Source organism: Numida meleagris, chromosome 25, assembly GCF_002078875.1.
Source record: "Numida meleagris isolate 19003 breed g44 Domestic line chromosome 25, NumMel1.0, whole genome shotgun sequence".
Classification (NCBI taxonomy): domain Eukaryota; kingdom Metazoa; phylum Chordata; class Aves; order Galliformes; family Numididae; genus Numida; species Numida meleagris.
This window is the reverse complement of record NC_034433.1, coordinates 1,520,878-1,538,362: the sequence shown is the minus strand read 5'-3', so window position 1 is coordinate 1,538,362 and position 17,485 is coordinate 1,520,878. Positions and strand designations below refer to the sequence as shown.

The window sequence follows — 17,485 nt, the reverse complement described above, 5'->3', positions numbered from 1 at the left end:
TCCTTTGTAAAGTTTTCCTCTGCAGATTGAACTCCCTCATCTGTGTTGGTGGCACAGCAGTGGGGACAATGATGGGTAGGACCGAGCCAGTGGGTGCAGGGATTTAGAAAGAGAGGGATGAGGACAGGCCCCAGTGGTACAGCCACCAGGGAAGGTCCAGGGCTCAATGCCCACGAGGGTTCTGATGGACCAGCTGAGCTCTAACAGGGGCAGGGGGAACTTTTCCTGCAAACAAATGTTCGACTTGTGGGTTATCTGGTGCACAAATGCCCTTCGGGACCAATCTCCGTGACCTTGTAGCTTTTATTGTCACTTACATTGCTGCAAATGGAGCACAGAGTAATGAGGGCTGACATTTCCTGACAGCTTGGCTCTGCGTTGTAAAAGGCACTTCTGGTTTTCGAAAGCGTGCAGATTTCCATAGGCGTTTTTGAAGGGAGAAGCAGGAACAGATCACTTTGCTATTCTCTCTAATGCCAGCAGGTTTTCTTCTGACAAAAACATTTTGTTCCAACTTCACTGTTTCTGTTGGCTTTTTTGATGTTTCAGCCTACATTAAAATCACAGCTTCTCATGCAGTGTCTACACATCCGCATTTATACCCCACATCTGTTAGACTTAATGTCTCATCTCCTAAAGGGTCAACAGGATCGTTATGCAACGTGCCAGCATCTCTGGTTTGCAATTTCATTCACAAAGGAGAGCTGAAAGATTATTTCTTTATTTATTCTCATACACAGTGATGTAAAATGCGAGCTGGGGTGCGCTGGGATTTTCGCCCTAGCAGAGATTCTGCACCCACCTAACCCTGATTCTGCTCCGCTGCAGAGCTTGTGGTTGGAGGGGTATCTTTTAATTTTTAATTTTTTTTTTGTGGGCTTCCTACAACCAGGCCTTTTTCACACCAGGCATCTGCAGGGACAGCTGGAGGAGGCACAGCTGGAGAGCAGCACTCTGAGGCCTCCCCAGCTCCTTTCCAGCAGTTCTACAACGTTTCTCTCTTTATTTCAGAGCAGAAAGCAATGAGCTCTCCATGCTCACAGGGAGGGTTGACATATTCTTCAGCTAGAAGCACCTCCTTCCTCCTTCGGTCCAAAATTTCCAAGCAAGCTTTGGAGCATCCTTTTGGCACCGGTTATTTCCACGCTTCCCCTGTGTACAGAAATACAGTTTTGGCACCACAGCCACGAGATGGCACTCCAGGACAGACATTTCCCAGACATCAATGTACAACGGCAGTTCCAGCGTGTGTGCTCCTCAGCTCTGATTTGTGCTTGATGATTCCTGGGGTCTTGATCCCTCCAGGGCTGCTGATCCCTGGGGCTGTGGTTCCTGCCACATTGGGCTCATAACAATGGCAGAGCCAAGAGTCAATGGAGTGCTTTAAGCTATGGAAATTGAAACAAGAATTCCTCTCTACATGCGCACAGCTCTGCGTGTGCTTCTGTAGAAGCTTTGCAGTGGTGGGGCTTGCTCAGGACAGGGCCCATCTCCTGCCCCGATCTCTTGGGTGACCCAAGGGAAATCTCCAGCTATGACACGTCCTGGTAGGCTCACTGCCCTGATGCCATCGGGCTACCAGGGGCCACACAGGGGATGGTGGGCACAGACAGTGAGCTGAAGGACAGGGAGCAACCAGGTGATGCTGGTGGGACATGGGTGTGGGTCTGCGGTCTGTGGGTCTGGGGTGGGGAGTTCGCCCTCCCTGGCTGGAAACTGAGATGTTCCAGTATGGTTCATTTGACACAGCCCCAGTACAAAAGCCAGCCTTGGCTTCCTAGAAGCCTCAGCTCACAGCAGCCCCAATCTTTTTTACTTCTCCCAGTGTTCTGCTGCCACCACGAAGCAGCAAGTGTACAACACCTCCTCCCTAATTCCTCCCCTTTTATCACCAATAAATGTGCACCACCAACTCCACATCATCAATATTTTATTTGCGTGCAAGCAAGGGACACTTTACAAGAGGACCTCTTGCTGCTCCAAAAAACACAGCCGTGGTCCAGTTGAGTGCTGTCATCTCAGTAGATCTAAATAGCCTTGGCCAACCCAACACGATTGTTGGCCCGGTCGAAGATGCTGTAGTACACTCTGATGAAGACGTCTCCCAAGATCCAGAGGTCCGCAGAGCTATTCTGGAAGCTGCTCATGCAGGTTCCTTGGTCATTCTGCATTTGTACAAGAGAAGGCAAAGGGGGAAAATGTGGGTCAATAACTTTGGTTGGGTTGCTCTAGAGGCTCATGGCCATCTCTCATGGAGAAGCCAAAGCGATGAGAGCCATTGGAAGAATAAAAGAACATGAAGACAGGCTCTCAGTGCCCTGGTTCCTCCTTACCTCCTCGGTGTAAGCCAAGGCAGGCACGGGATACTGAACACCATCAATGACAAAGACAACGTCAGGCATGGCAAGGACGTGGCTACAGTTCACGTTGTACTGCAGAGGGCAGAGGAAAGAGGCTCTTGGGTAAGAGGCAACACATGAATGGTGCAAAATGGGCAGGGATTTGATTTTATTGGTGTGAAGTAGAGACTGGGAGAGTCCCATGGAGGTCTCTGTTGGAGCAGCAGGGCTGGTGTGTCTGTGCATGGAAGCAGGTGTGAAGGCAGGCATGTGCCAGGCTGCACATAGCACTAGCAGAGAAGGATGTGGACGCTCTTACCTCTCCATACGTGTTCTGATTGGCCCCCACTGCACTTTGGATGTCACTGATGTCCAAGGCTGGCCCAGCCACAAGGGACGTGCCTGTGTCGATGATGGCTTGGCAGCCACCGCTGCACGCAATCTCCTGCTTGTTCACGATGATGCTGGCAGAAGGGAGGGAAGAAGAGACAAGGCACTCGCTGGATCCTAGTAATGCTTTCAAATTTTTTTGCAAAAGTTAATGCAAGGACAGCTCCGGTTTTGGTGCTTTCCTGCCCTTGATCTCTTAGCTTCACGGGGCTTGCAGTGACAGCTGGTTTCAGTATCAGCCTCACTGCAAAACGTGGGGGTATGCACCAAACACAGCCAAAATCTGGGACCCAGCCAAGCCCAGGTTTTGGCCATAAGTTTACTCTGCTTGGCACCAGACACAGTCCCAAGGGACCAGGCTGAGTGCAAGAGAAGAGCCAGTGCAAGAAAAGCATCCCCAAATCAGGTGGGAATTGCCAAAGTACTGTGGGGTTTGGTCCCTTGGCCTTCTGCACCGTGGTGCGTTAGTGCCAGTAGAAAGCCTGCAATGTCCGTAGGTCTCTTGAGAAACAACGGTTAGAAATGAACATAAATCGGCAGTCATTTCGTTACCTGTCCATGGAGATCTGCCAGTAACCTTGGTAAGAGACAGGAATCCAATTGATGGAGCCGGTGAAATAGGACTCATCGATTCCCCCAAAGATGACCGTGCTCCCCATTGTCTCACTGGATGATGCATAAAAGAAAACAACAAAGGGTTTGCTAGGCCATGGTACGACAGCAGCGTGCTCCCCTGTCCCTACCCATCATGACACACAGACCACAGCCAGATAGCATCAGTGACAGTGCAGGAGCTGGGGTGACCAGCAAGTGCAACGATCTGAACCAAACCCACTTGCTACCTCCCCCAGCCCTCAGGGCTGACACAGCTTACCGGGAGAGATAGACCGAAAAGAGGTTCTGCTCCAGCAAGCTCTCATTCACCATGTTATCAAAGACCGGAGTGATTCCATCAGCAGCCAGACTTGGGTAGCCCAAGCCCAAGATCCCATCAAATTTGACATAGACAAAGAATTGGCCGGGCTCGGAGGTACTCAAGCCAAAGAGCTGGTTGGTGTCCATCAGTGATGCAACCTAGGGATGGGGGCAACACTGTTCACTCTGGGACACTGCAATACAGGTGGGAATTGGGTGGAAGCCACTGAGATGCTATCATGATACTTACAGTGACGGTGTCACAGCCCACGGTGCCCTCCATGTCACCGGTGCCATAGTGAATGGACAGGTTTTGCCCCGTGCTTTTGTAGGTGGAGGACTTCGAGGGGTTAAACATCTGATGGCTTTCTAGAAGGTAAGCGAGAAACCAAAAATGAAGATTTTCAGCAAGGCTGAGCCATAAGGAAAGCGTGGGAGTAGGAACCCTGCTGAATTGCTGTTTAGACCTGCCATTTATTACCCTGCTGCAGGAACAATTTAGCTGTGAACATTTGCTGTACATCCCTGCTGCATCCTAATGCCAGGGATCTGCAGGATAACCCATCACCCCTTTGGGGTAGAGGGGGAAACTGAGGCAACACGCATAGCCCCATGGAGTAGAACACTTAGCAGTTCCTACACACCAAATACTCATCCTGCCAACGCGTTCTGCAGATCCAACGGGACTCAGTCCCACGGGCTCTGCTCTCTGTGCTGCTTTCTGATCCCTGAGCAGTGTCACCCCAAAATCTGGGCTTGACCCTGTAGCTATAAGCCCAGGATGTGCTGCTCTGCCAAAACAGGGAGCCCTGCCCACTGCTACTTACGGCAAGCTGGGCTGGTGCAGGAGACAGAGGGAACCCAGAGGTTGGAGGAGCCAGTATCGAAGACCACGGTGAAGTCCTGCGGTGGGGTGCCAATGGAGATGGTCCCGTAGTATTCCATCTATGGGACAGGACCACGAAATGCTGTTAGGGCATGGAATTGGACATGGATTTGCCCCCTTGCAGCCTTTATGGTCGCTTTCTACGTATGCATGGAGACACTCTGCTTGCAGCAGAGCTGCTGGGTGGGAAGAGGCAGAAGACATCAACTGACAACTTTTGGGGAAAAACCCTCAGGATTTGGTCCACGCATGGCACAGTCACAGGGATGGGCATCCCACAAACCACCCCCATCCTGCATCACTGTCAAAGCCAGCACTCACGTCCAGGGTGTTCAGCAGGGGCTCGGTGACCGCGGTGAGCACGTCGGGAAAAGCGTGCGGGAATTTGGTGCCGATGTCGTAGCGGTGATACTGGAGGAAGCGGTGCAGCAAGCCCTTCTCCCGGAGGATCTCTCTCAGCTTCTTCCCCCTTTCCAGGGGCAGCCTGGAACAAGAAAAACAGTGAGCCAGGAGCTCGCTGCTTGCAAGCAGCATCTGGCAGGGCCAGTATCAGCACAGCGCGATGCTGCAGGGGCTCACCTGGTGATGCCATCGGAGAGAGCAAGGACCACGCACAGGAGCACCAGGAAACGCATTGTGCCAGGGATGCAGGGCTGAAGGGAGAAGTGCCCCGTGCCTTAAATAGCCCCGGTGCCCCCCACCTGAGGAGCCAAGGGCAGTCACAGAGCCGTCCCCACCCAGCGGGCACCCAGCCAAGGTACCCCCCGTGACACCCAGGTGCTGGCACACATGGCAAACAACACCCAACGTCCACACGTCACCAGGGGTGTGGGGACAGCAAGGTGCTCCCGCTCTGCCCCCATCCTTTAGCACCCCTAAATCCTTTGTCCCAACCCCACTGTGGGCACCAGCTTTTGCTGTCACTTTCCATTTGTGCATCTGAAACACACGCAGCAGTGGGACCCCAGCTTTGTGCAAACTCCCCCCCACCTATGGGGGGGCTGTCCCAGGTTTGAATAGGGATGGGGGCCCCTCAGTGTGGGGACATGGGCACGAGGGCTGCCTGCACGTCCTGGCCGGCTGTTATCTGCAAAACCAATTAGTTAAGTGGGATGCAAACAGCCCACAGGAAAGGTGACCCCCGCAGCACGCCGACCCCTCTCCGTAAGCTGTGTGCCCAGCGATACGGGGACCATTAACCCAAGATTAAACATCCTAATGAGCACCTTGCTATCAGCAGCACTACTAATTGCTAAAGGCATCGGCTCGCCCTTCGCAATAGGGAGCTCGGCTGGGGCTGGGGGATGCAAGGATCCCCCCATTAGCTCCTGTTCGAGCCTCCCCCCCAGGCCCCAAAAGCTGGAGGCAGCCATCAGCATCGTGGTAGGGGTTGGGTTTCTCTCATGATAGTGGAGCAAAGCTGACAGACCCCTTTTGTCTCTGTTGTTTGAGTCCCCTGTCGCAGTTCCCATTGCTTAGCCTAGAAGTGATGCTGCGTGTCCCTGCGCTGCAAGGTGAGCGACTTTCTGCCATGGGCCCTGCTCTTGTCATTGGGTAAAGCAGGGATTCGTGATGATTTCCTCACCTGCATTATAGGAACCAGCTGGAATTGTTCCATTGATTTGTGCAGCGGTGGGAATGGGCTGGGGCTGGGATGGGCTGGATGAACCAGCAACACGTGCATGCTGTAGGGATGCATTCAGCATCTCCCTCAAACACAGGGAAAGCCCATTCCCATCTGCTCAGACCCACCAGGACACAAGGAATCACAGAATCATAGGATGGTTGGGTTGGAAGGGACCTCAAAGACCTTCTAGCTCCTAGCACCAGCCATGGGCAGGGTTGCCAACCACTAAATCAGGCGTTAGAACAGGTTGCCCAGGACCCCATCCAACGTGGCCTTGAACATCTCCACAAAGCCCATTCCCATCTGCTTAGACCCACCAGGACCCAAGGAAAGCCCATTCCCATCTTCCCATTCCCATCACCGCCCTCTGAGTAAAGGATTTTCTCCTTATATCTGATCCCTTCCAAACCAATGAGATATGTGGGGTTGGTTTGTTTGTTAACCAAGCTGCTCATGGAGACAAGGCTTTCATTTGATGTATATTAAAAAAAAAATAAAAATAATAATAACACAACTAAATAAAATCAACCCAGGCATTGCAATGTTTTATTTTCACCCAACATACAATATTTCACTGGGGGAGACACAAGGGTGGGGAAGCTTTTGTCTGATCTTGTTTATTTTACATTCTCCATTAACACAGCATCTGCCACAGAGATCCAGTAGGGAATCCTTAGAAACAGAAACAATTACTACAATAGCACCAAAACCCATAAAAATGCACCAAAAAGGGAGGGAGGAGGGGGGCAGACCTCGAGCGCTTCCATGCCCCACAACCAGCTTTGCCTTCAAGCACTGTCACTGCTTTAAGGGCTGTTAAGGGATGCGTTTTCCTCTCCAATTTGACCACCAGAAACAGAGGCTGATGTCGAAATTTTCTCCCCATGTCCCACAGATCCCCACTGGGCAGCAGCCGGCTCCGCTTCCCCCCCAATAAACACGTGGCGTTGCATGATGCTTTGCACCAGAGCTTGAACACCTGGGAAAACCCAACCCCTCATTACCCAAGCTAATTGACAGGTGTTTCTTTCACTTGCAGGCTGGATGAGAAAGTTCACTCCTCCCGAATTTCCTCACTAAAAGAAAGGATGGGGGTGAAATTTGGCTGGCAGCATCCATGGCATGCAGGCTATACACTGTGAAAGGGTTTTTGGAGGCCCAAGATGTTTGCTGTCCTCTATCTGCTCTGGGGGCAGAGCTTTGCTAAGCAATGTGCCAGAGCAGCTTCGCTTGACCGTGCCTCAGTTTCCCCGTATACACAGCTTGTAGCAACGCTATCTAGCAACGCTTTTAGGGTTGCCTGGGGGGACAGTGTGTTGAGCAAAAAGAGGGGCGAGAAATGGGCGCTGGGGGCTGGCGGCCGGGACGAAACTCACGGCTCCATCACCTAAAAGTCAAAATTCTTGAAGTCGAGCGAGCAGCGGTAGCGGCCATCGAGGAACCTGGAGCAGCTGAAGTTGGGCAGACAGGGGCAGGTGTGGTGCTGGCGCTTCCCAAGGAACGGGACCTGCAGGGAGAAATGGGAGAGAGAACGGGGAAACCCCAGCCCAACCTTAACCCCAACCCTACCCTCACCCTCACCCAAATCCTAAATGCAACCCCAAGTGAACCGTAACCCTAACCCAAACCTAAACCCTAACCCAACCCTGACCCTGTGCCAGCCCTCGGGCTGCAAGCAGGTGAAAAAATAATCAGCCAGGACCAAAGCCCTGGGAATTCCCCTCTGCTGCTTCTCAGGTGTTTGATGGGAATGCGACTGAAATGAATTTCTGATCCCTCCGCTTTTGTTCCCTCCTCAGGAGGAGAAGGCATGGGATCATTAAATCTTTGTTCCCACCGTGCACAATCGATCCGTGGGCACAGAGACGGAGCCCCCCGGGGCCGTGTGTCTGGAACTGGAAGAGGGATGGCAGCTTGGGATAATCCAAACACGTCGGGGCTTCGTGTTGGATGGAGAGCGCAGCGCTCAGGCGGCTCTGCAGTATTAACGAGGCGTCTCCCTGCTTGGCAGGGCATTTACGAATCAATTTGGAGCAGTTAGCTTTAAATGAATGTGTTGGGCTGCTCAGCCCCTGCTCCCAAGGCACCACCGGTGCATGGCTTTAGGGTGGTGAGGACAGGCAGAAAACACCCCGGGGGATGGCAGCCTGTGCCTCCCTGCAGACCCCCACGGCGCTGCTCAGAGCCCCCTCCCAAACCTTCCCCATCTCCTCACCACCCCAGGGCATGCACTGAGATCCCCTCCTATGCACCGAGCTCAGCGCATTTTCCCACACAGTGCTTGGACCCCCCACCCACGGGACCCCCCGGTACCTTGTGGCTGAAGGGGTGGCACTCGTCCCCCTCCTGCCCCAGCGGGGTGCACATCCGCAGACCCCGCAGCCAGAGGCTGACGGCGCAGCACGTCCCACTGCCGCACTGCGGGTCCCGCTCGCAGGCCTGGGGAGAGGCAATGGGGTCAGCCTGCCTGCCCCCAGCGTCCTGGTCACCCCATCTAGGTCAGGGGGAGCAGCCAAGGAAGGTGAGGGACGCTCACAGCTCGCTCATTTTGGGGCGGGATGAGGAGGTTTGTGGCTGGGCGCAGCCTGGATTTGGGGTGGTTTGCAGGATGAAGACCCCCTACGCTTGCAGGAAAGGAGCAATGCACAGGGGACAAGCTTGCAGCTCAAACCCCAAAAGCAACCTGGTTCTCCCTGAGCACCCAAAGACCCTCTTAGCCTCCAAATAGTGCTAAAAACTAGTGATGGACCATGGCTTGGCCACCCTTCCCCTGCTCCCATCCCCATTTGGGATCATGCTCCCCATCAGGATGTCTTCTTCCCCAGTTGGAAATGTTCCCAAATCCCCCATTTCCCTGCATGCTGGGTCCAGTGCAGCGCTTAGAGGAGAAACAGAGGGAGAAGCTGCACTCTGGTGGGATGACTTCAGACTCACGTGTGCTCGGAGCGGCAGGGGAAGAAGGAACAGGATTGATAGGGAACGGCACCGACACATTGCAAAAGCAAGCAAGGCACTGAAATCAACCCAAAGCAAACACTGACAGGCGCTGCTGGAGCTCAAGCACCTCGTGTTTGTCTTCTCACCGCAAACAGGGAGGGTGGGAGAGGCAGGCAGCCGGGTTCGCTCCACAAGTGACTTTGCACCGCGCGGGTGGGAGAGTGGAGGGCAAGTTCAAAGCACGCTGAGTTCAGGGCAGCAAATTCAGCCCCGCTGCGCTTTGCACAGACAAAACAAAATCCAGCGGTACCCGGCACAAATCAAACCCCAAATCCACGCAACGCACTCCGGAGAACAAGAGAAGCAGCACAACCCGCCGGGGCGCCGAGCGCCATTGGTGCCCTATATCCAAAAAAAGCCATAAAATGACCCAAAACTGTGGGTTGTGGAGCGCTGAGGCTGCACTTACCCCCGTGATGACGGCTCCGCGGGGCGAGGGCAGCAGCAGCAGCAGGCAGAGGGTCTGCAGCAGCCGTCGCATGGTGCTGTCTGCCCGCTCCACCCGCGCCCCGTGCCCTATATACCCCCTGCCCTCCCCTGCAGCTTGGGTGGGTTGGTTTTTTTTTTTTTTCCTCTCCCGATGAGCTCAGAGCAAGCAGATGAGACCTGCATCGCTAATAGTAGAAAAGAAATATTTTTTCCCCACCGAGGAGGGGGGTGGAATACTCACAGAGCAGCCATCCCGCCCCCGTCCATTTCCCAGGGTTATTTCTCAGCTCAGCTAACACAGCTGGATTTCCCGGGCGCGTGCATATTTATCCCTGACAGGTGGAGTTCAGAATCAGATCAAGAATCTGCTGTCATTGAGCTAAGAGAAAAGAGAAGGAAACGTCCATCCCGGATGGTAGAACACAACGTGGAATAACGTGGCTCTGTAATTAATATCCCACAGAAAGACAAACCTGGTTGCGGAGAATCAAATAAGGAGCAAGTGATAGATTTTTCGGTAATGAGAGCATGTTTGAACATGAACACGATGCTTCAGTATCTTCATTTGTGGTTGATAGCATCACGGGATATCCCGAGTGTGGTTCCGTGTGCGTCCCCTGTCCGACTGCATCTGGAGCGTCCGCAGGGAGCACATGGGAACACGAGCAGGGATTGCTGGAGCGGCTTAAAAACAGGAAAGGATGAGCCATCAGCATCTGCTTTTATTTATACATTGTGGGAGGGTGTGAGGGGCAGAGCTCCACATGGAGAAAGCTGCGTGAATCCATATAAATACGTGGCCACGGCTGTTGCTTGCCATGGCCTCCCATGGCCTTGGGCTCAGCCAGGACCACGCTCATTCCCAATGCCCGGGGCCACACACACCCACGAGGTGGCAACGCTCCTGGACACAAGGGTCAGAAAGAAATCTCTATTTTTTTTCTCCATAATTAAAGGAGTATTTGTGATTTTGATCCCGTGAGTGGGATTTCTCCAGCCCTCGATTTCAAGGTACCGTCCCCCTGGCATCTAGGCTGCCAAGCAGCAGTACAGCTTTGCTCCCTGCTGTTGCTGATGGCAGAATTTCTCTTGCGGAGCATCAGCCCGATGCTAAATTGTCTAGTTAGTTGCCTAAAAATAGCCTGGCCATTTCCCCCTCCAAAGACCAGCGTTCCTTTTGAAGTGGCAGCTGTTCTCCTGCTTTGCTTTAGTCTCCACCTGGTCTTGAATTAATTTCTCCGTCCCCAGAAATCCTCCCTCCAGAAGTCCTAAAGCCTTGCTGCAGGGAATGGACGATGAGCTGGGATTTTGGGGTCCCTGTGGGGAGGGATATGCAACCTTGGCAGGGCATAGCTGTGTCTTCATCCTGTGTTCCTCCCCAGGAGTGTGAAAATAACCCAAAATAGGGCTCTGGGCAAGCCAGGACACCCAGCACAGGGGGATGCAGTGAGATCAGGGTGACTGGTGACAACTCCCAGCTCAATCAAGAAGGGAAAAAATTAAAAGAGAAATAAAACTAAGAAAAATCACCGCTGCACATCACTTCCCCCATCAATAACATTTTAATTTTCCAGCCTGACATGCTGAGATCCATTGCCAGGCGTGAGGTGGATGCGTCTCAGCCAGCTCGGTGCCGGCGTCGCTGGGCTTTGCCATCAATCATGTCCTGCATGCAGGGAGCAGGGCGAGCACAGCTGTGACACAGCGCTACAGCCCCAGGTCCTCTGTGGGGTGTGGGGCCCTCACAACATTTTGGGGACAAAGACAGGGCCCAAGGAAAGGTATGGAGCTGCGTCAGGGGAAGGTGAGGCCGGGTGTTAGGAAATGGTTCTGCACCAGAGGGCAGTGGGCACGGCACAGCTCCCCAGGGCAGTGTGCACAGCCCCAAGCTGCAGGGGCATCCAAAACGATTGGGTTTGAGTGGTGCTGTGTAGAGGTGGGGGTTGAACTCAGTGGTCTTGCTGGAAAGGAGCTCTGCAGAGAAGTATCTGTGGGTCCTGGTTGACCAGTGGTTGACCAATGGTTGACCAGTGGCTGACCAGTGGTTGACCAACTGTTGACCAACTGTTGACCAACTGTTGACCAATGGTTGTCTAATTTTTGACCAACAATTGACCAGTGGTTGACCAACAGTTGATCAATGGTTGACCATCAGTTGACCAGCAGTGGACCTACAGTTGACCATGAGCCAGCAGTGTGCCCCTGTGGACAAGAAGGCCAATAGTACCCTGGGGTACATTACAAAAATCGTGGCCAGCAGGATGAGAGAGGTGCTCCTCTCTTCCACTCTGCACTGGGGAGGCTCCATCTGGAGCACTGCGCCCAGTGCTGGGCTCCCCTGTTCAAGGGGGACAGGGAACTGCTGGAGAGAGCCCAGTGGTGGGCTGCAGAGGTAGTGGGGCCTGGAATAACTCATGCTTGGGAAATGCTGAGAGGCCTGAGGCTGTTCGCCTGGAAGGGAGAAGGCTGAAAGTAATCTGAACAGTGCTGATCAGTATCAGAAGGGCGAGGGTCAGGGGGGAGGGGTCGGGCGTTGTTCGGAGGTGCCCAGGGACAGGACAAGGGGCAATGGGCACAAACTGGGACACAGCGAAATCCTTCTGAACAGGACGAAAAACTTCTTTGCTGTGAGGGTGACAGAGTCACGGAGGCGCCGGGTGCACAGGCGGGTACACTGCCCGGAGCGCGGGGATACTCCCAGGAACGGGATACGCTTTTTGGCCCCGCGGGGCCACCGTACTTTTCGCGTCACGTGACTGACGCAGCCGCCAGGAGCTGCAGAAAAGGGCGGAAGTGGGGGCGCGGAGCCCGGCGGCATGGAGGGGACCCTGGAGCAGCACCTGGAGGACACGTATGGGGGGGAAACGGGAACGGAGGGGCTGGATGGGGCCAAGGGGGGAGGGCTGGCCGCGGCCTAAGGCGGGCCGGGGGCTGGGAGGGGCCGGGCAGAGGGTAGGGCCGTCCAGCGCTCACCTCCGCCTCTCCCGCAGCATGAAGAGCCCGGCCGTGGTGGGCGTCCTCTGCACCGACTCGCAGGGCCTCAACCTGGGATGTGAGTACCCAAGCGCCTCCGGGCCGGGCCTGCGCTCGAGAGTGGGCCCGGGGACCCCCACGTAGCCCTCTAGGGACCCCCCGCACCTGGAGGAGGCTTTTGGGCGATGAGTCAGGCCCGGGGGTCAGACATAGCGTTTGGGTGGAGCTGGGAGTTGGAGCTGGATAATCCTCGTGGGCTCCTTCCAGCGTGGGACATTCCGTGGTTCTAAAGCCCAGCCTGCTCTTCCTGTCCCTTCAAATCAGGGTTGTTGTTTTATTTGGTGGTTTGAGAGCCTCAGTTTACACAGGTGTGGGCTGGGCTGCCTTCCAGAGAGACCTGGCCAGGCACAGGAGAACCTCATGAGAGGCAGCAAATCCAAGTGCCAGCTCTGCAGCTGGGTCCTGTGATCGGTACAAGGTGGGGGATGTGAGGGTGAGCACAGCCCAGAATGTGACCAGATGGGGGCTATGAGAAAGAAGGGAGCAGGCTTTTTAGCTGGGTCTGTGTGCTAGGACAAGGGGAAATGGTTTCAGGCTAAAAGAGGGAAGATTTAGACTGGATATAAGGAGGACGTTTTTTATGATAAAAATCATAAAAGCACTGGCACAGGTTGCCCAGAGATGTGGTGGGTGCCATGTCCCTGGAGGCTCTGAGAGGGAGGGGGCTCTGAGCACCTGCTGGAGCTGTGGGTGTCCCTGTTCAATGCAGGGGGGTTGGACTGATGGCCTTTACAGGTCCCTTCCAACTCAAAAGATTCTTCAACCTGGGGAGATGCATGTCTCCTCACAGTGGTAAGGGGAGGAAACGGGGATGGGGAGCTGCCTCCCATCGTGGTACACGAGGCTTCAGCCCGCATCTCCCCTCCTGCAGGCCGAGGAACGCTCTCGGATGAGCACGCTGGTGTCATCTCTGTGCTCGCCCAGCAGGCAGCCAAGCTCACCTCCGACCCGACCGACACGCCCGTGGTGTGCCTGGAGTCAGATAGCGGGTGAGATTCCAGCCCGAGGGTGCTGCTGTTCCCTGTGCTCACCTTTCCCCCCACCCCAAATCTCCAGAGCAGCACCCTCCCATCTTCTACTTAACTGGCAGACCTGGAGGAAGCCCCATCGCTGAAGCTGCATTGGGAGGGCAGTCACTAATGGGGGCATGGAAGATGGTCGGATTCGTGGGACCTTGGGTTGTGGGAACTGCAGAAGCAGCTGGAAGCCTTTCAGGGGTTGGTGGTTGCTGCAGCACTGTATTTCTTTCGGTTTTGGGATCCCCGTGGACCGTTTAGCCCATGCTGTAGTGTCGCTTTGGTTAGCAAGACTTCTTCAGCCCCCTTCATGGGTGTGGGGAACAGCTGTAACAACTGACAGCCCTGACACAGAGCTGCCCATCTGGTTTCCCAGCCAAATCAGCTCCTGCTCTCACAGCTGGCTCCTCACCTGCCTCAGACAGCACTTCCCTTGTTCTAGGAACATCATGATCCAGAAGCATGACAGCATCACCGTAGCAGTGCACAAGCTGGCATCCTGACCCCGGCATCCTGATGCTCCACTCCCTGCTCCAGACCAGCTCCTCCTCACTGGACAACCGCCCTCCTCAGCTGCTCCAATGCAGAACATGCTTCTAGTACCAAATCTGGGCTGAAGGCTCTCCCTCTCTACTTACCAGCTCCTATGCATCTATCAGGGTTTCCAGCTCACATTTTAGCAGTCGTGCTGTTCAAGATGAAATGTGAGTCACTCGCCAAGCTTGTGTAATGATAGATACTACCAGGTGTGTGTGTGTGTGTGTGTGCGTGGCCTTATTTGTTGGATAAATCAATAAATGACCTGCAAAAACCTTTGCTTCTCTTTGGTCCTACTGTGAAAACTGTTGCCCATGGCTTTCCCTGAATCCAAGTGAGGTGACTTCTCCCAATCTGTTCTTCCTTAGCATTGCTGTAGAGAAAAGGAACAGTGCACCAAGACTTGGAGGTTCCTCCAGTATAAGAGGTACAAATACTTCTCTAGGAATTTCTCCTAGGAAATGTTTAGCCTCCTCTAGTTAAGCTTTCTGTGAGAGTCACTTGCTTATTATTATGCTTTGGATTGAAGTTCAAACCTAAACTTGTTGGCTTGGCCTATTCCTTGTGTGAACTGTGAACAGATGCTGATGACATCCCCACAAAATCTTCATGTTATGGATTTGAGCATTTGAAATGGGGGCAGGGGAACAATCCCACAGAAGGGCTTTCCCCCTGAAAAGCTGCTATGCTCAAGTGCTTCCACAGCACAAGGGAGCAGAAAGGAGCGGGCCTGCAGTTGTCCTTGTAACTGATGTGAAAAGGAAGCTTTGCAGTGGAGCATACACTAACAAATAGGGCAGGGCTGGAGTTCACACTGCTTTGCCTTTACTGCTGCACTCATCGGTGGCATTCCCAATCACAGTCACTGTTTCGTATGAAGCAGGCTCCAGGGCCAAGCTGCTCTGCACAGCACCCTCCTGGGAAGGTTGGTGCTAATGACTCCTGCAGCAGCAGTGAAGGGGCTGTGCCCTCCTCTCCAGCCTGGCTGCTCTGGGAGGTGAGCGCTGCCATCGTTTACGGCCCCTTTATTTTGTTTAATGCTCAGTTTTGGGGCGATAAGCTTGGAAAGAGTGTGCAGGTGCCCATCTTAATAGCCCCAAAGCAGCAGAAGCCGCTGCTCCAGAGCCACGGGCTCCTTGAAGAGTGAAAAGCAAGGGGATGTGAGCACAGAAGGGGGCACTCAGTGCTCCCAGTAACGAACCCTGGGACCAGTGCCCTCATGATCAGGGCCCAACAGCTGCCTGGAACACAGGCATGGCCCCAGGTGCTGCTGCTGCTTCCTCCCCTGCACCCTGGGCACCCCAAGCCCTCGTAGCACGCATTGCAAACACTGTCCCACCTAAATAAAAGCTCAATGCAGGCATTGAAAGCCCAACAGTACGGGAAGTTTCTCCGTGCTTTCCTGTTTACCCCAGGACGTCCGCTCCCAGAGCTCTGTCCCAGGATCCCGCAGCAAGATGGAGTAAGGCAGGGAGGGGTCAGACCAGCACCCCGACCCCGCAGCGTTACCCCATTTCAGTGCTGCAGCCTGGGTGACAGCTCCTGGGGCCAAGGGCTGGGCGGCTGCCAGCAGCTTTGGCTTCCACCCACCAGTGCCAGCAGCCGGACCCGGAGCCTCACCCGCAGCTGGATCCCTGCAGGCGGCTCCTCTGGAGGCTCCGCTTCCTCCAGGCAGGAATTCTGCTCTGCCATCGCCCCGGACAGGGAAGGGGAGGGACTCCTGGCCTGGAGCAGCAGGGAGGAGGAAGGCTCCAAACCGACGTCCTGCCTCGGTTCTGCGTTGGCCGTCAGCCGTGCCGGAGACGGACGCAGTGCCAGGCTGGGGGCAGCGGGTCACAGCCGGAGCCGGGGGGGATTTGGTTTCTGGAGCAAATGACGAGAAGATTCCTCTTTGCAATCTGCTGCTTCGGGGAAGGTTTGCCAGCATGCACCAGCAAGGCGGTAAGGAAGGGGTCAGGTTTGTCGGCTCCGCTGCTGCTGGAAGTACGGGACGGGTGGGAGGACGGGAAGGAGGTGGGCAGGGAAAGCCTCCCCAGGAGCTCAAAGATGGGACAGCCAGAGCCCCGGATTCTAGCACAAACTAACCCAACCCAGCGCTCTAAAGCAGCGGGGAAAGTGCTTAATTTATGTGCCTTGAGCAATTTAGGGAGGAGAAAAGAATCTGGGCTGCTTGCAGGCGGTGATACTGTGCCACCGAAGATCTGTTTGAAAAGGAGTGGTAGCAGCTTTGGTCCTTAGAGTGCACTAAAGTGGAGCACAACGTGCTGCTGCCCAGCTCCTCCACAGAGAAGGACTGGGGTGGAGCATGGAGCTAATGTACCCCAAACTCTCATTCCCAGGGGAAAGGAAAGAAGGGAAGCCAGAGCTGCCAGCAGCAACGGGAGATGAAAGCCAAGGCACGGACAGAGTGTGGGCATGGGCAGCGGTGCTGCACTTCTTCCTGGTAAGCAGAGCAACAAATTCACCCCAAAACCTTTAGAACCTGGGGTCTGTGGGAAGTCTCAGGATGGGCTGATCCCATCCAACTAATGGCAAATAAAAGTAGGGGAAGGCTCAGAGGCAGCGAGGGCTTTGTCACAGGAGGACAGGCAGAGCAAAGAGCGAGGATGCGGCCGGCACCGAGCCCTCCATGGCTGGCAATGGTTAACCCCAGCCCCGGGACGGGAGGCACCGGCTGTCCTTTGTCCCCAGCCTGGGAAGGGAGCAGCCTCTGAGACCCGCTCAGAAATTAATTTTTTTTAGGATTAAATAAGCAAAAATCAGAGAGCAAAGCAAAGCTCTGATGTCATTTTGTTCTGTTGCTCTGAAAAAAAACAGTTTTGCACAGGATTCAAGTGAGGTTCCACCCCAGTGTGGGCACCTTACTGGTATTATCCAGAAGGAGGGAGCACACCCTGCAGCACCTCATCTGTCCTGCTCTGACCCAGGTCAATGTGTTCGTGATGGGAATGCTCAAAACCTTTGGCATTTTCTTCGTGGCATTCCAGGAGGAGGTGGGGGGCTCCTCGGAGCAGGTCAGCTGGATCGGCTCCATCATGTCCTCGCTGCGCTTCCTGGGAGGTGAGCGTTGCGCTGCTGGGGAGGGACCTGAGGGTGCAGCGGGCACGGGTCCCACACCTACAGCTGCTCCACACCACACCCATCAGTACGGGAAAGGAGATCTGTGGAGAAGGACCTGGAGGTCCTGGTTGACCAGCGGTTGACTAGTGGTTGACCAATGGTTGCCTAATGGTTGACCAGCAGTTGACCAGTGGTTGACCATCAGTTGACCAGTGGTTGACCAGCAGCTGATCAGTGGTTGACCAGCAGTTGACCA

The 17,485-nt window shown here is 54.5% G+C and overlaps 4 protein-coding genes across 5 annotated transcripts in view; 2 read left to right on the top strand and 2 right to left on the bottom strand.

The window, feature by feature from the left end:
- On the bottom strand, positions 2,028 to 5,165 carry LOC110388081 (embryonic pepsinogen). Its single transcript, XM_021376939.1, has 9 exons — positions 5,110 to 5,165; positions 4,852 to 5,014; positions 4,472 to 4,589; positions 3,895 to 4,013; positions 3,604 to 3,803; positions 3,282 to 3,395; positions 2,659 to 2,803; positions 2,334 to 2,432; positions 2,028 to 2,165 (listed from the first exon to the last, which is right to left on the bottom strand). Exons 1-9 carry the CDS (start codon positions 5,163 to 5,165, stop codon positions 2,028 to 2,030), a joined length of 1,152 nt encoding a protein of 383 aa, XP_021232614.1.
- PROK1 (prokineticin 1) lies at positions 7,295 to 9,635 on the bottom strand. The gene is made up of 3 exons (XM_021376953.1): positions 9,564 to 9,635; positions 8,471 to 8,596; positions 7,295 to 7,664 (listed from the first exon to the last, which is right to left on the bottom strand). The coding sequence occupies exons 1-3, from the start codon at positions 9,633 to 9,635 to the stop codon at positions 7,545 to 7,547; spliced, it is 318 nt and encodes a 105-aa protein (XP_021232628.1). The 3' UTR covers positions 7,295 to 7,544.
- Positions 12,307 to 14,445, top strand: LAMTOR5 (late endosomal/lysosomal adaptor, MAPK and MTOR activator 5). Its single transcript, XM_021376954.1, has 4 exons — positions 12,307 to 12,434; positions 12,574 to 12,635; positions 13,488 to 13,605; positions 14,075 to 14,445. Exons 1-4 carry the CDS (start codon positions 12,400 to 12,402, stop codon positions 14,133 to 14,135), a joined length of 276 nt encoding a protein of 91 aa, XP_021232629.1. The 5' UTR covers positions 12,307 to 12,399; the 3' UTR covers positions 14,136 to 14,445.
- The window catches only part of SLC16A4 (solute carrier family 16 member 4), a 10,290-nt gene continuing 8,175 nt past the window's right edge, over positions 15,371 to 17,485 (top strand). The window contains exons 1-3 of one of the 2 annotated variants that reach the window (XM_021376906.1): positions 15,371 to 16,110; positions 16,509 to 16,612; positions 17,097 to 17,229. In XM_021376906.1, coding sequence (XP_021232581.1) covers positions 16,095 to 16,110; positions 16,509 to 16,612; positions 17,097 to 17,229 — 253 coding nt within the window. In that variant the 5' untranslated portion in view covers positions 15,371 to 16,094. The remainder of the gene's footprint in view (positions 16,111 to 16,508; positions 16,613 to 17,096; positions 17,230 to 17,485) is intronic. The other variant, XM_021376907.1, reaches the window with a different exon arrangement.